The sequence below is a fragment of the Aulonocara sp. 'chitande type north' Nkhata Bay genome, linkage group LG11 (assembly GCF_057382095.1).
Source record: "Aulonocara sp. 'chitande type north' Nkhata Bay isolate Kocher_YH1m ecotype deep benthic linkage group LG11, A_spYH_male_GT1.1, whole genome shotgun sequence".
In the NCBI taxonomy this organism is placed as follows: domain Eukaryota; kingdom Metazoa; phylum Chordata; class Actinopteri; order Cichliformes; family Cichlidae; genus Aulonocara; species Aulonocara sp. 'chitande type north' Nkhata Bay.
The window spans coordinates 28,888,030-28,903,814 of NC_141354.1; the positions used below are offsets into that span (position 1 = coordinate 28,888,030).

General features: G+C 44.4%; 1 protein-coding gene across 5 annotated transcripts; it reads left to right on the forward strand.

Annotated features, from left to right (window-relative positions):
* Positions 1 to 225: 225 nt before the first annotated feature.
* Positions 226 to 15,752, forward strand: virma (vir like m6A methyltransferase associated). 5 transcript variants are annotated; one of them, XM_086311856.1, is made up of 27 exons: positions 227 to 384; positions 826 to 938; positions 2,814 to 2,900; positions 3,838 to 3,886; positions 3,976 to 4,138; positions 4,280 to 4,399; positions 5,189 to 5,440; positions 5,960 to 6,690; positions 6,886 to 7,023; positions 7,114 to 7,340; positions 7,437 to 7,964; positions 8,069 to 8,223; positions 9,437 to 9,519; positions 9,737 to 9,830; positions 9,960 to 10,348; positions 10,437 to 10,592; positions 10,680 to 10,915; positions 11,010 to 11,259; positions 11,345 to 11,562; positions 11,699 to 11,831; positions 12,524 to 12,664; positions 12,760 to 12,914; positions 13,130 to 13,226; positions 14,234 to 14,400; positions 14,494 to 14,843; positions 15,052 to 15,198; positions 15,310 to 15,752. In XM_086311856.1, exons 1-27 carry the CDS (start codon positions 322 to 324, stop codon positions 15,567 to 15,569), a joined length of 5,502 nt encoding a protein of 1,833 aa, XP_086167982.1. In that variant the 5' UTR covers positions 227 to 321; the 3' UTR covers positions 15,570 to 15,752. The 5 variants fall into 5 exon arrangements, with proteins under 5 accessions (XP_086167980.1, XP_086167982.1, XP_086167984.1 ...); XM_086311858.1 differs by having other exon boundaries at positions 15,358 to 15,752; XM_086311857.1 differs by having other exon boundaries at positions 5,189 to 5,410.
* The last annotated feature ends 33 nt before the right edge of the window (positions 15,753 to 15,785 follow it).

A 15,785-nucleotide genomic window follows, 5' to 3' on the forward strand; every position in this document is an offset into this window, starting at 1 on the left:
TCTGATTTTCTGATATGATTAACTGATTTAAACTTTTTTAAATACAAAATAAAATGTCTTACAAAAGAAAGAAATATCCTTCAGAACACTTTTCAACTTTTTTCTCTCCTAAATCTAAATCGAAGCAAATATGAATTTTCCAACTAAATTTCTCATACCAACAACAACTATTACTACTACTACTACTACTACTAATAATAATAATAATAATTTATTTATTTTATTTATTTTGTTTTGTTTTTGTAGGGGGGGGTGCTTGCTCCGGAAGTATTGACTTTAATCCGGAAGTTTACCCCTGGCCCGGCCGATAGCAGTGGAGCGATGGCGGGGGACCCTTCAACGGAGCTTCTTTTTCTGGATACGTTTAAGCATCAGAGTGCAGAGGTAGTGTTGTTTAACACTTAAACACACGCTTTTATGTTTACTCCATGACTACCTGCATTAAAAGTTAGTTTCAAGCGCGTTCAGGAGTTTTGAGGAAGGATGCTTAACTTCCAGGCTAACGCCGTTAGCTAACCTTAGCAGCTATGTGATGTCATTATCCTGGTTTTAAGCAGCGATTACTGCACAGCTGCCCGTTTATACATAACGCGTTTGTTTGATGTGAATTTAATCCTTATACATTAGTAGCTCAAAGAGTTGCCGTCTTTTGTGTCTTTGCACAGTTTGATTGGTGGTTAGCCAGGTGGCTAATGCTAACTTTAAAGTGTCAGGGAGCATGTTTACCTCGAAGCGGGAGTAAAAGTGACTAATGCGGAAGGCGTAGGTTATAAATGAAACATTTCATCATTGTTTGTATCAGCAATCATGTCTCCTTTGTTTCAGTTAACCAACATAGACGTGGTGCGGTTTCCTTGCGGGGTGCTGATCACAGAGGTGCGGGTCATTCCTCCAGGGATCAAAGCTCATAGTAACCTACCTGACAGCAGAGCGTTTGGGTAAGATTCACCATCCCTGCTTGAAAACACACTCATGCATCTTACTGGCTACACCCAGTCAGGCCAAACGAATTCTAATAGCGTTGCCAGCATGTATATTGCACTGTTGTCTTTTTACTAATTTTGAGACTGTACCTTTAAAAGGCAAACACCATTTCAGTGTGGCTACCGTCCTCCTCAATGTAGTCTTCTACTAAAGCAAAACCACAACCTGAGCTTTACATGACTCAATGGACCATTTTACCTCAGAATTGTGCAGAGAAACCTTTAACTTCTGCATAGAACTGATAAGGTTTCATTTCAGAACACAGATTGCCTCAGATGAATCCATTGATTTGTGCATGATAGTGAGAAAGTGCTTAAAAGCCATAGGCTAAAGCACTTTGAGTCATGAGCCAAGTCTGATTCAGACTTCTATGGGGAATCTTTGTAAAGTTTACAACACTCTACATAAATGGCTGATGTCAATGCTGGCATTGACGCTTGCGCTGGTGCATTACATATTAATTACCTTGTAGTGATGTCCCGGTGTTTTATATGTGTTGCCAGCTGATAGAAACAAATGAAATGATGTGACTTTGTTTTGTTTTTTAAAGCCTTTTGTGGGGCCTTTTGTCCCTGTAGTTGTTCCACTTCTTTATACCTTCCCTTAAGTCCATTCCGATAGTTTTGGTAATCTCCCTCCAGGAATTTGCTGACATTTTTGAGTCTTTATATCTATGGTTATTTTTTCTCATGCTGAAGTGACAATTGTTATTCTGTCACCAATAAATTCAAAAACTGTCAGGTCATGGCGTATGTTTTCAGCTGAAGCATAAATTCCTGTTTAGGATAGAAAAGTGCCATTTATTGCCCGTTATAGCAATGTGGCCCGAAAGTTGATTGATATCATTTGTACTTGCCACAAACACAACAGTGTTCTGGCTACCTTTAGCACAAAAATATCTGAACCTCGTTGTTGGATCACAGCGTTGGTTTGTTTGCATTTCCATCGTTGCTGAGTTTTAAAAATGGCATGTTTGAGTCTTTTGAAGGCGTCTGACTCATCCAGTGATATCATTCTCTGGCCAATCAATGACATGCAGTCTGTTAGTGTCAGATTTTTAGCTCGACTCAAGTCGTTTGGTACCCTGGCCAAGTACTAAAATGCACCTGGTACTACCACTTAATGGAAACCCCTGAAAACTGGGTAAAGTCAAGTAGGTGCTAGTGGAAAAGAGGCAATACTCAATGGTGTCATCTTTGTCCCAATACTAGAAATCAGAATTATATAAGAAAAGCGAACGTTGAATTGGTTTTGAGTTGCAAAAAACCTTCGGTGTTATTGCTATATTGCCTTTAGAGATGTCTTGGGGTCGCTGTTTTTTTTGTTTGGTTTTTTGCTATGGATACCTGAGATAAATGTGTGTGTTTGGGGGAAATGGAGAAGCTTCTGTGAATAAAGAAGTGTGTGCATTTGACACCTGAGCTCCATTGTTGAACAGGTCTCAATTTCCCCCAAACCTGCTGAGTGATGTAATTTAGCTCAATGAACAGACTCAAGAATGCACAGTCCTCTAGCATTGGTATGCATTGTGGTAGTATTGATATTATGATAAAGTGCATTTATTTTCTGGAAATCCATGAAACTCATGATGTATAAGTAACATCTGGTTCAAAGTTCTGCCATAAAAGCTACTTTTATCATAGCTACTATGATCCGTTTTTTGTTGAATTAAAGGCATTAAATTCTATTTGTGTACCTACAAATGTAGCTACAACTGAGTGTTTAATATCAAATCGCACATCGTATCGTTGATGGGTCACTCAGAGTTATAAGGTCCTCTGGATACTCGAGTCCTGATTCTTTTTTTTCTTTTTTCTTTTTGTTTCCAGAGAGACTTCTCCTCATGCCTTCCAGTTGGAGCTGTTCTTCAATAATGTTACCAAACCCAACAGCCCCACCTTCCACAGACTGGGCAGGTGAGAATTATTTTCACTCTCCCCTCTCCTGTTTTGTTTTTTAAACCGTTTCTCGTTCTCTACCTCTCCATTTCCTGGTTCAATCTCAAAAAGTCTGTCTCACCTGTAGAGCCAGTCACGGTAGCATCTGAGACCTGTTCTCACGCACGCTCCCATATTCAGGTGTCTTTGTTCTTATGCTTGGTCAACTGGTCTCTCCAGAAACCGTGCCCACACTGCAGCAGAAAAAATGTCAAGGTCTCAGTGAAATAGGTGATTGGTGGAATGTTTGAGTCAAGTATTTTTGTTCTAACCTCATAATGACACAGGTGTATGCAGTAGCACCAGAGCGTAAGCCTGTACTTAAAGGTGGCCATTGTGTCAGCGTTATTAAAAAAGAACAAAAAAACTGTGCAAACATAACACACCCGACTTATTATCCCTACTGGGAAGTTTGGGAGGAGATTTTTCAAACCAGTGTGATTGCTTTCATAGTATCTTACAAATTTTTAATAGATGTGAATGTAATATTTATGAACAACATTTCTTAGATAAGAAATCAATCTAACATGAAGCCTGATTAAGACCTGTTTGACTTGTAAAACCCTCAAACTACTGTATCTGCTTGGAATAACTACCATATATGTCAGTATGTTGTGACCAGTTGAACCAGATAATTATAATTTTAGAAGAGGTCATCATGTCATGTGACCTGTCACATAAAAAGGTAAATGCCTTTTATTAGAAGTAGTAAGCAAGTAAGGGCAGAGTGCGATATAGAGCACGGTGCGGGTGTATGTGTGTTTTAGACATAGCTACACAGCAATTATATGCTAGTTTAAACTCACGTGCTGAAAATAAACACAGAGACTCATGAGGAACAAACATATGTTAGTTTAGCACTGGTTCATATCAGCACTCTCGCTTTAACCTGCTCTGTCTTGCTTTCTGCCCTCAGTTTGGAATATGATGAAAACAAGTCCATTGTGTTCAGACCCAGCGGAAAGGTAAATGGTCATTCATGGACGAGTAGGTTTTTTCATTCTTCTTCCCACCCTGCTGATTCGTGGATAATTAAATGGATTTGTTCATGCAGGTGAATACAGATGGCCTAGTGTTGCGTGGCTGGTACACAACTCTGACTGTTGCGGTGTACGGGACAGCGGAGCGGCCGCATGGACACGACCAAGACTCACCTCCTCCCCCTCCACCACCACCCCCTCAACAGCCCAGCGGGCTCAAGAGGATCCTTAAACAAGGTGATTTAAAACTGACCGTCACGAGAAATACATTCATTCATTGGGCAGAAACCTCCCCAAGACTAGGAAAAAAAATAGTGATTGCAAACCTGTAAATCTCTTCTTCTCCCACATTTTCCTACTTTAAATTGTACTTTTAAGAGTGGGAAAAAGATGACCAGTACAATGGCAGCCCACCAAGACCAGCACCCAGAGGGCCTCGCACCCCACCTGGTCCTCCACCCCCGGATGATGATGATGAGGAGCAGGTTCAAATGACGGGTATGAACTATAATATATCTCACTATTTCAGCCACTTTTAAAAAACGTATTTGGCTATTGCTTTAGCTGCTGAGACAGTAATTAGTAATAATAATAAAGTGTTTCTTTATATAGAAAAATTCTCCACATACTAAAAAATGATGTAAAAATATGAAAACATAAGGTCATATAAAACTCATTCTGTTTAGAGTTACGCTCAGTTCTTCCTCCCGCTAAGATAAATTGTAAGTAGGTAAATTATTTATATAGCTCCTTGTAAGACCAGAACCAAAGTGTTTTAGAGAGGTGAAAAATAAATAAACAATGTCAAAACCAAACTTCTTAGTAGATAGGTTTTAACCTGTTTTTCAAAGAAGGCCAGAGAGTCAAGGGTGCGGAGAGAGATTTGTAAGCTGTTCCAGTTTTGACACTGAGGTTATGAATCCCCCATAGTTTTCAGAAAGGTACGTGGAATCACTAGAAGACCTCTATCTGCGGACCTGAGGATCCTGCTTAGAAAAATGGGGTGGATAGACAGTATAAGTGGGGGCCTCACCTCATAAGGCTGTTAAAGTAAGAACCAAGACTTTAAACGTATACCCAAGTTTAACCGGAAGCCAGTGCAGACTCTTTAACAATGGGGTGATAAGATTTGTTGGTTAGTGTAAGAGTGGGGAGATAGCTGTGCAGAAGAAATGTAACACATTCTCAATAAGAATGATACAGTATCATTTATTAATGAGTTCTTGTTATTAAATGGGTTGTACTCTGTATGTTTGTGTGCCGTGTGTGTTGTTGTAAAATCTACAGTGGGCGTGGCCAAGGAAGAGCCGACCGAGGGCCGTGACGACTACCTGGAGAACGTGTCGCCTGAAAGATCGCTGCCCGCTGACGAGACGTACTCGGATGCTGAACAAGAAGAAGAGGCCGAGGAGGAGGAGGAAGAGGAGGAGCAGGAGGAGGAAGAAGATACACGGACTGAGGGGAGTGCGCCGGAGGAGGAGGATGAAGAAGAGGAGGAGGAGGATGAGGGTGAGGACGAGGAAGAGGAGATGGAGGAAGGTAGGGGAGTTCTTATGCAAGAGTAGGATTGTCTGCAAACCCAAATGGACGCTTCTCCTCTAGAAAATCAACTCTGCTCGTGGTTGCCAGATATCTCGGGTCCACGGGAGCAGGGTCCATTTGGGACTGAGAGTGAGAGAGTGTGTGCTCTGGCATGCTGCATCCATCTCGAACTGCTGGGTGGTGCAAACTCTCAGAACACCCCTGAGGGCAGCTCTGAAGGCTTATGGTTAGACTTCATAAGCCGACATGTGGATGTCTTCCTGACACGTCCTCACAGCCGTCGCTGAGTTTCTGTCATGCATGCAAAACTAACCCTGCATGTTGTGAGTGATGCTGCCAGGTGGTGCCAGGTTTGTGAGTGTATGCAGCTCTGTATGAGAGGGACTATATAGTTTCCGCTGGCCTCCTTATTCTCACTCGGTTTTATATACATTATTATGAAACAGATGATGCATTTTTATAATGCTTTTACAGTGAATAAACTCCCTCCTAAACAACCTTTCCACCTTCTTATAGATAATGATGGCTATGAACAGATTTCCAGCGATGAGGACGATCTGGATAACGGCAGCTTCAAGTTGCAGAACTTTGACATGGACTACACTCCTGAGGATCTTGCATCTGTTCCACCGGTCCAGTACGACCCATATGAACGAGAACTCCGACCCTTGCTCTACTTCACGCCTCCATACAAAACTCGCTTTGATATACAGTTTGAGAAGGCCACTGTGGAGGAGCCCAAGGAGGCAGGTGGAGCAGAAGGACCAGCAGGAGGAGAGGAAGCTGAGGCTGTGGCTCAGCTGAAAGAACTCTTAGCTAGTATTGGTGATGACAGAGATGCACGATGGGTCAGTGCTCTGGAAGAGGCTCCTGGACTTCTGGCCAAAGGGTTGGCTTATTTAGTTAAAAGGGGAGAGGGAGAGATAGAGGACTCTGTTAGAGTTTTAGTCCAGTGGACTCTCCAAGCTCTCAGTATGGAGGTTGCTCTCAAACAGCCCATTGCCCTTAACCTCAGACAGCTGAAGGCTGGTGCTAAGCTAGCTTCATACCTGGCAGAGTGTCCTCAGGGTCTCACGATGCTGCTGCATGAAGGGGTTCTGAATGTGCTGCTGGAGCTGCTCCATACAGACCACGTCTCCTCCACACTGAAGCTGAGTATCCTAAGAGCTTTGGATGCTCTGATCAGCGCTCCTGCAGGGGTGGAGGCCTTCCTACATGCAGGAAATTCAGAGAAGAGTGGCTACCAGGTTAGCAAGAAATATCCAATCATCATTCATCTACTTTTATTTCCATCATATACAGATGTTCTTGTTGGTTTCTAGAGAATAAATTGAATATTAAACCAGCTTTAAATTATGCACATCTAAATTAAGATGATTGTGTCTGAAATAATTCCTCTGACTGATCAAGTCTGACCATCTATACTTTATCCTGCTTCACAGCGTCTGGTCCAGCTGTTCCTGCATGAGGAAACGGTGAGGGTCATAACAGCTGGAAATGCTATATTACAGAAAAGCCACATGTATGAGGTGCTGGTTGACCTACAGCATGCAGCAGCTGCATTGAGTGAACCACAACAGGTAACAACACCCATTCACACCCACACTTTCATATATGTTTCAGTGGCTGAGAATGTTTTTGTGGTAATCCTGCCTGGCCATCATCCTCAGGAGGAGATGGATGATGCAGAGAGCCCTATGGAAGAGGAGCCTTCGCTAAGCTCCACCGCTCTGAGTGAGGCAGAGCTCGATAGGTTGGCAGGTGCTTTGGAAGAGCTACATCACCTGCTAGAAACAGCCCCTCATTGCATGGTGCAACCTCCTGGGAAAGCCTTCCCCACTACTGCTAGAATTACAGGGCCACAGGAGAGGGACAACCCCTACCCATCACTGTATAGGTACATACTAAGACATAAGCATCACAGTGTAGCATAAATTTAAATGTAATTTAGACACATTAATACATGTGTATTTTTGCCCTGGACCTCTTTCAGGTATATGCATGCATGTCATTTTCTGGAGAGCACAACGGTGGTGTTGTCAGCAGCTGCTGCAGCCGGCCATCTTGGGGTCACTCAAGCTGTCAGAGAGCTTCTGCGCTTCCTGTCGCTCACCCAGTCGGGTCTGCTCTTCCTTCTCGCCCAGCCCACACCCACCAACCTGCTGTTGCGCCTCCTGGCGTCGATGGCAGAGTCCGAGGCAGAGGAGAGCATGTGTACTGGGGGAGAAGCGGGTCTGATTGGGCCAGGGTGCGGTGAAGAGGGCTTTGGCGTGTGGCTGATACAGGCCCTGCATGCTCTGCAAGGCGTGTCAGAACTCATGAGCCATGTGGCTACAGGAGGAGACGGTGGTGCAGGCCTAGATGAAGGTGACAATCCAGATATACTGGGCACGCTCCATGCGCTTTACCTGATGACCTTTACGCAGACTGGACGCAGCGCCGTAGCTCATGTTTTCAGCCTGGATAACAACCTTTCCTGTCTGGTCACGCTGCTCCAGCACCACAGCAAGGACGGACAGGGGTACACTTGTTATTCCCTACCATTTCTTCTCCCCAACCTTTTTTCTTGTTCTCTGATTTGACTTCAGTATAAATCATGTTTTTTTGTCTCTCTTCCTCTGTTAGTGAGGGGAAGGCTCGCAAAGCGGTGACATATAACTACGCCTGCATGCTGGTCTTACTGGTGGTGCAGAATTCTAATGAGCTGCGGATGATGGAACAATATGCCGCTCCGCTGCTCTCTATAGCCAAGGCTGATGACACCAATGCCAAGTTACAGGGTAATTCTCATCAATGTCACAACTATATTTAAGTGCCAGCTCAAATATATTTGGGATGCTGCATGTTTAAAAAAAAATGGGAGAGGGAAACAAAAGACTGGAAAAGTAAGAGAAACAGCTGTAGGAACATTTTGCAGCTAATTAGGTTACCTGGCAACAGGTCAGTAACATGAGTGGGTATAAAAAACGCATCTTAGACAGGCTGAGTTTCTTAGAAGTAAGAATTGGTCTGCAAAAACATGTAAATTGTAAAGAATTTGACTGTCTCATCTTTAAATGATTCCAAGAATCTGGAGAAATATCTGAGCGCAAGAAAATCAGTATCGCTGCCGCTGATCTCAGGTGGCACTGCATTAAAAACGGGCACGATTCTGTCATTGAAATCACTTCATGGGCTCATGAAGGCTTCCAGAAATGTAAACACATTTCACCATGCAGGTTAAAGCTCTGTCATGCAGTGAAGAAGCCCTTTGTGAACATGATCCAGAAACACTGCTGTCTCCTCTGGGCCAAAGTTTGTTTAAAATGTACAGAGGTAAAGTGGAAAACACGGACACCATGTTCTCCAGACTGAAGAGATCATCTAGCTTGTTGTCAGTGCTCAGTACTCGCTTCCATCTCTTATGGTATGTCAGCTTACACATCAGGAAAGGTACCATGCATGCATGCTCCCACCCAGATGATTTCTTTTTCAGGGAGTGCCTTTCATTTTTCAGCAAGACGATGCCAAACTGTTTGCTGCATCTGTTACAGCAGCATGGCTTCATAGGAGCAGAGTCTTGGTGCTGAACGGTCCTCTCTGCAGTCCAGACTTCTCACCAAATGAGAACATTTGTAGCATCATGAAACCTAAAACGCCGCACAGAAAACTCGGTGCTGTTGAGCTGCTAAAATCTTATGTCAAACACGACTCGGACAACGGCTGGGCTCATCAGTTTCAAGATTATGGACTGCTGTTAAAAGAGGGGATGTTACACAGTAAACATGTCTCAACGATGTCCCCCAAGCCTTAGTATATTGTTTACATTTTTTGTGATCTTGATCCGATTTTCTCCAAAATGAAATCAAGCTCATTGGTTTCTACCCTCACATATGCCCTCGGGAGGAGAATAAAATGTGCGTTTATGAGATTTGCTTTGCAAATCATTGCATTCTGCATTCTATATAAGACAGTTTTAATTGTTTGAGTGTCTTTGTGTGTGCGTTTCTTTAGAGCTCAGTAAATGGTTGGAGCCAGTGGAGAAGCTTCGCTTTGAGATTGGCAGCATTCCCACCCTTATCGACTATATCAAACAGGTACAGAGCTCTCACTCATTAAACACTCTGCAAGGTAAAGTAAATGAAATGTTTTTTGGCTTATAAGCATCTACACCAGCTGGTAAGCTGACTCACATCTCTGAAATCCACAGAAAAATCCAGGGGGATAAAAAAAGTTAACTCTTCACTGAAGTGCTCTGTGATGTATTTTTCAAAGCGGTTTGTCATCCTGAACATGGTTTTCTTTTGACTCCAGAATGTAGAAAATGTGTTAACTGCTGAGGGAACCGGGCTGGTCACTGCTCTGAGGGTCCTCTGTCACATCGCCTGCCCACCTCCTGCTGTAGAAGGTAAGGACCCCAACCAAACTTTGACCCCAAATATGACTTTGTTTTTATTCTGTTTGCTTTTTTATAGTTTTCACTTTATGTTGAGATTAGATTAGATGGTTTTTCAGCAGCTCCTTCTCCACTCCACAGGTCAGCAGAGGGATCTGAAGTGGAGCCTTGCAGGAGTCCAGCTTTTCTCTGGGGAGGGTCTCGATACGTGTGTGCGTGTCCTGCAGAAGCTATGCAGCGTGTTACTGCAGCCGTGGCGCGTGCACGGGCACATGGGTCCGACGCCGCAGCGCTGCATGATCCTCAGTATATGTATCAGCACGCTGCGGTTGCTTCGCACCATGCTCACCGAGCTGCTGCGCGGCGGAGCTTTCCAGTTCAGGGACACTCGCGTGGCCAGCGTGTTGGTGACGCTTCACATGATAGTGTGCTCCATTCCTGCTTCTGGGCGTCTTGATGGGGAGGAGACCAGAGTGCAAGTGCTCATTGTTGACGTCCTGCTCACCTTTACGCAGGGTGTTAATGAGGAGGTGTGTGCGGCATCAGATAACAGTTTTGATACTAAATGGGGCTTCAGTTGAGATTTTTAAGAGACACCATGTTTGTGTCATGCTACAGGTGACCCATACAGAAGAGACTCTGGCCAGCAACACGTGGTCTCTGATGCTAAAGGAGGTTTTGAGCTCACTTCTCAAAGCTTCTGAAGGCCTTTTCTCTGGTCTGACACTGCTGTCTGAGCTTCTGCCTCTTCCACTGCCAATGCATAGCACTCAGGTAACTCTCTCTATCCTGCGCTTTAACCTGCTCTGATATTCTTGTCTTCATACACACATTAATATTAGAAGGCCTTTGGCTCCACAGGTGACATCAGTCCAAGATGTGGCTGTAGCCTTAAACACAAGGAAGCTGTGGAGCATGCACATTCGCGCACAGTGGAAAGTGTTTTCCGAGGCATTCAAATGTGTGTGCACCACCACCTGCCCTCCTCTCCTGGCCATACTCAGGAGAGTGTGCGTTCAGCTGGCAGACTTGTCTTCACCCACTGCAACACACATCATGAAGACCCTGCTGGAGCTCCTGCTGGAGGAGCTGCAGCCGTGAGTGAAGGATGCACAAACTCACACATCAACATAGCGTCTGTGTTTTTTCCTGTAAATCATATTTCAAATGTCTGTAACCTGTTACTTGCAGGGCAGAGGGAAAAAGCGTCTCCTGGGCCCAGGTCCTGCGGCTCCTTTCTTTGATGGATACTCTGGTGTCTCAGAGAGCCTGTAAGAGTGCAACACTGCATCTGCTGTCCGGGTCAGTTTCTGGAGATGAACAGCTGGCCGACCTGTTCCCCTTGTTGTTGTCTCTGTTGGTTCCTCCAACGGATCACTCCATACATCAGCAGCAGTGCAGTGTACTAGTGGGGACAATATTACAGTCACTGTGTGACCAGGTAAAGCTGGAAGTACACAAATTTAAAAAAGAAAAAAAATCTTTTAATGGAAAAATACTAAAAACTGTAAAACTGTCTTCACCAGGACATTTCTCTCATGGTGTCTCCACCTGGTGAAAGCTGTGTGTCAGAGGCTGAGCAGCTGGCCAATGCACTTCCGGGACGAGAGATGATGTCATCGGTGTGCAGTTCTCTGTTGGAGGTTTTGGGGAACGCAGAGAGCAGCGTGCCCCTCCTCCTCACCTGCATCAGGACTTTGACATTCCTCACAGAGCACGACTACGGACTCTACCACCTCAAAGTGTAAACAAGAACCTTTTCTTGTTTATTTGGCGTAACTGCTTCCCCACCAATACCACCCTGCCATGTTGCTACGGCACACTGTGCCTTTGTCTTAGTTAAAGGAGACGTTGATTACCTCTGATTATCTCTGTTTCAGTGCTCTGAAGAAACATGGCGCTGGGCTGTGCTCGCTGCTGAAGAGGCTGGTGTTGTCCTTCAACAAAGACTCAGCAGATCTGCTCTCATCTCTGCTCGACTTTCTCAGGCAGATCCTCCACACAGAACCAATGGTAAGTACTGCTTAGATGATCATTAAAATCAGGATCCTGTCCCTTTAAACTAACAGAGAACAAAGCAATACAGCAAACACAAATCACAACATAATAAATAAAACTGTATATTTGACAATAAAAACAGAAGAAAGGCTCAGCATTAAATTAAAGGTAATCTGTTTGAGAACAGAGCAGTTTTTCAAAAAAACAAATGAAGCACTGAAGGAATACGTACAGCTAAATGATTAGTCTGGAGGAGCCCTAAACAATAAAAGCAAACAAACAATCCTCTTTAGAGACGGAGTCATAAAGAGGAGCCGATCAGAGTCGGTTGGTGTTTAATCAGAAGTGTAAGCAGCATCATTTTTTTTAAGTAAGTGTTACTTCTGTGAAAAATATTTGGACAAAAGACTACAAAAGAGACTACAGCAAGGACGTCGCTTCTTTGAAAGCATTCCTCCTTGTCCTTACGTGTTCATGCTAGTAATTTAGTTTTCCTTTTCTAAGAGTTTCCTTCTGCAGCCGCTTTTAAAAAGCTCTATTAATAATGCATCACCTCACAGAAATGACTGGCTCTGCATAAAGGAAAGGCTTTTTCATTGCATATTTTGTCTTGTCCTTCTGATAATCGCTTCTTTTCTCAAGCTTTTTCCAGCTTATCTCCAATCATATTTGCTCTTCATTCTGTACCTGTCCTCGTTTTAATCCAGTGTGCTGAAGAGGGTCACGGCTCGAGCGAGGATCCTGCTTTTGTTCCTCCACGGTTGCTGTCGGGCTCTGAAATGAAAGCTCTGCTCCAGTGGGAGGAGTCAGAGTCACATCCAATACCTGCTTTGGAAAAACAGATAGCGGTATGAAAGATGCACACAAGTACATTGTGTTTATCAAAATAAAGGTCCGGGCTGCCTTGACCTCAAACTTTCAATGCTTTTGTCTATGTCTTTAGAAACTATGTAAAGATGACGATTCCCTGGAGACCATGTTGGAGAACGTGATTGCTCTGAGGCAGACGTTGCAGGCGGCCACAGACACGCCTCCTGCAGCTGACACCGAGCCCACTCTGCCAGCACCAGAAACACTCGGGGCCCAGTTTAATCACAGGTTGGTCCTCCGCGTGACGTATTAATACTGAATCATTTTCTCCTCATCACTTCGAGTTGTGAAGCTTATACAGCTGGAGCGAGGGAGGATCGCAGTTTGCGGTGACAGATTGATTGAATCAGATATTCATAACAACAACCACTTACACATGAGCCATGTGAAAAATTAATGGGAACGGTAAACTGATCATTGCCCTGGGCCTTTATTGTCTGTAGGACGGTTTTCATTCTGTCTGAAGCTCTGGATGAGCAGCTGAAGGCTCTGTGGTTCTCTCCGTTCCAGACTGATGACATTGAAACAGACCTTGATATGGTAAGAGTGTGTGTGTGTGTGTGTGTGTGTGTGTGTGTGTGTGTGTGTGTACATTTCCAAGAATCTCTAGAGCTTATGTTTGGCGTGCACATTTATGGTTAATCATTTTTGGATGAAAATTTGATTACAGCTTCTGTTTTATTCACTGTTTTATGCGTTTTTGTATTATTGCTTTTTTTTTTTTTTTTTTTTTTTTTTTACTTGATCTTTGTTGATGTAGAATTTTTTCACATCACCAGCAGTTATGAATCCTTTTCTGCTACTGAAACTCTGGTATATCGAGTCAAAAAGAAATATTTGTTGCTGTTACCGTGTTAGCTTAGTGGGAGCATCATGGTCTGTAAAAAAGTATTTGATTCACTGTGCACCATATGGGTGTAACTACAAAATTGCAGTTGTTGTGGCTGGCCCCTCCCTTAGTGATGGGGTGAGTGATAGGGAGTGCAGTTGTTTGAGAGGCGCTCCGACTGGAGCTGCTACTCCTCCACATCTAAGGGAGCCAGTCCAGGGGGTTTGGGCATCTGACGAGGATGCCTCCTGGGCGCCTTCTGGGTGAGGTGTTCTGGGCATGTCTTACCTGGTCTGGCGAGGGAACTCCTCGATAAGCTGGAGGGAGTGGCTGGGGAGAGCGAGGTCTGAGTTTCTCTGGGTTCGTGACCCAAGATAAGCAGAAGAGGATGGGATGGATGTAAAATGACTACTATGACAGGAAGATTCAATAGGATGAGTCCTATATTTTGGATATTTATATTTATCTACTATCCACTTCTTAGAGTCCTCTCACATATTTTAAGTGCTTTCTGTTCAGTGCTATGTTCTTCCTCTTCTTTTTTAAGTAAACGTTCTTTGCTTCTCTATCTTTAAGGGATTTAAAGGATTTTTTTAAGTTGAGGTTCTTTGCTTCTCTGGCTTGTAAGGAATTTGGAAATACCACAAGCAACAACATTACATGGTCTGTTTATGTTTTCTATATAATATGTATGATTACCTTTTTGTCTGTGTGGCAGGTGAAGGTGGATCTGGTGGGTCTGGCTCAGGAGTGTTGTCCAGAACTGGACCTGAAGGCGGAGCTGGAGCGCTCCTTCTTGTCTGAGCCGTCCTCTCCGGGTCACACAAAACCTACGAAAGGCTTCCGGCTGGGCAAACACAAGCATGAGACGTTCATTACGTCTAGGTACAGCGTCATTGTGATTTCTATATATTTTTATTCGCACAGAATCTAGTTTAAGATCAGTTTCATGGTGTCATCTTGTGTTTGTCTCTGCAGTGGGAAGTCTGACTACGTCGAGCCTGCAAAGAGAGCTCACATCATGGCTGCTCCTCGTGGCCGAGGAGGTCGAGGAGGGTTTGGGCAGAATGTCTGCCGACCGCATGATATCTTCCGCCTGCGCAAACAGAATACTTCCCGTCCTCCCAGCATGCACGTGGATGACTTTGTTGCAGCGGAGTTTAAAGACATTACGACCCCTCTAGGGCTTCTGCCTCCTAAACGACCTCCAAAAAGCGCCCCCAAACCTCCCACCAGAGGGCTGTTCACTGGTAACAGAGGCAGAGCTACTTTCCACAGCCAGACTCGCTTTTTCACTCCACCACAGCCTAAAGGTGTACTGCTGTCAGGTATGTACTATCAGATACGCACGAGTCTCATAGTTGCCAGGACATTGTCATAGTTGCCTCATCATTACATGCAGCACACAGCAGAGAATCCTGGTCATTATCCTGGGAAATACTGTGTTTCGTTTAGCCCTGCACAAACTGCAACTAAAATACATCAATTGTCCAGCAGAGGGTGACAAATCCCCCCCTTTTTTCCCCCGTTCTGTAGGAAACTACACTCGGAGAGAAGGAGGCCGAGGGTCATCGTGGAGCGGTCAGGTTCCAGCTGTTACTCACAGAGGGACCTACAGTGAACCCCGCGGAGGACAGAGCAACTTCACTCGAGGGCCACTGCCTTCTCGGCAATCCCCTGCAAGTAAGGACCACACACACAGTTTTACATTTTATACCGCTCTCTTTTTCAGTCTTTTATGTTCTGTTTTATTGCATTTGTTTTACTTTTTTATCGCTTTGACCTGTATTAAAGGTGTTATAGGGGGAAAAAAAAGTTTGATTCACTCGTTCCACACTTCAGGTGCGTATCGGCTGGCTCTTCGGGATCGAGCTCCACGCGGCAGAGGAGGTACTGGCCTGTCGTGGATTAGCGGCGGAGGAGGTGGCGGTGGTGCCGGGGGAGGCGTCGGTGGAGGCGGTGGAGGGGGAAGAGGATCTCAGGGGAGCAAGTTCAGCGGTGGAGGAGGGAGCGGAGGTGGGAGGGGCAGACATGTTCGCTCCTTCACCAGGTAAATCCTCCTGGACAATGACTGCAGCCTCTCACGGCAACAGAAGGGCCAATCAGGATATTATATATGCTGTCTCCATGGAAACGTGGTGGTATGATGTTGTCACAAATAATGTACAGACTGTGTTGATGTTTTCAGTTTTGTTATTATTAGCTGTATTCAGAAAATAAAAGTGATAGCAAAATGAGGCCTTTGTGTGTGTTTTAAGGGAATGTCAAAT

Excerpts from the sequence above, each read along its gene's own strand:
- virma (XM_086311854.1), top strand. The coding sequence starts at position 322 with ATGGCGGGGGACCCTTCAACGGAGCTTCTTTTTCTGGATACGTTTAAG. Across the intron at positions 6,691-6,885 it reads CAGAGAAGAGTGGCTACCAG|CGTCTGGTCCAGCTGTTCCT; the intron begins GTTAGCAAGAAA and ends CCTGCTTCACAG. Across the intron at positions 15,199-15,309 it reads TTCTCGGCAATCCCCTGCAA|GTGTTATAGGGGGAAAAAAA; the intron begins GTAAGGACCACA and ends CCTGTATTAAAG.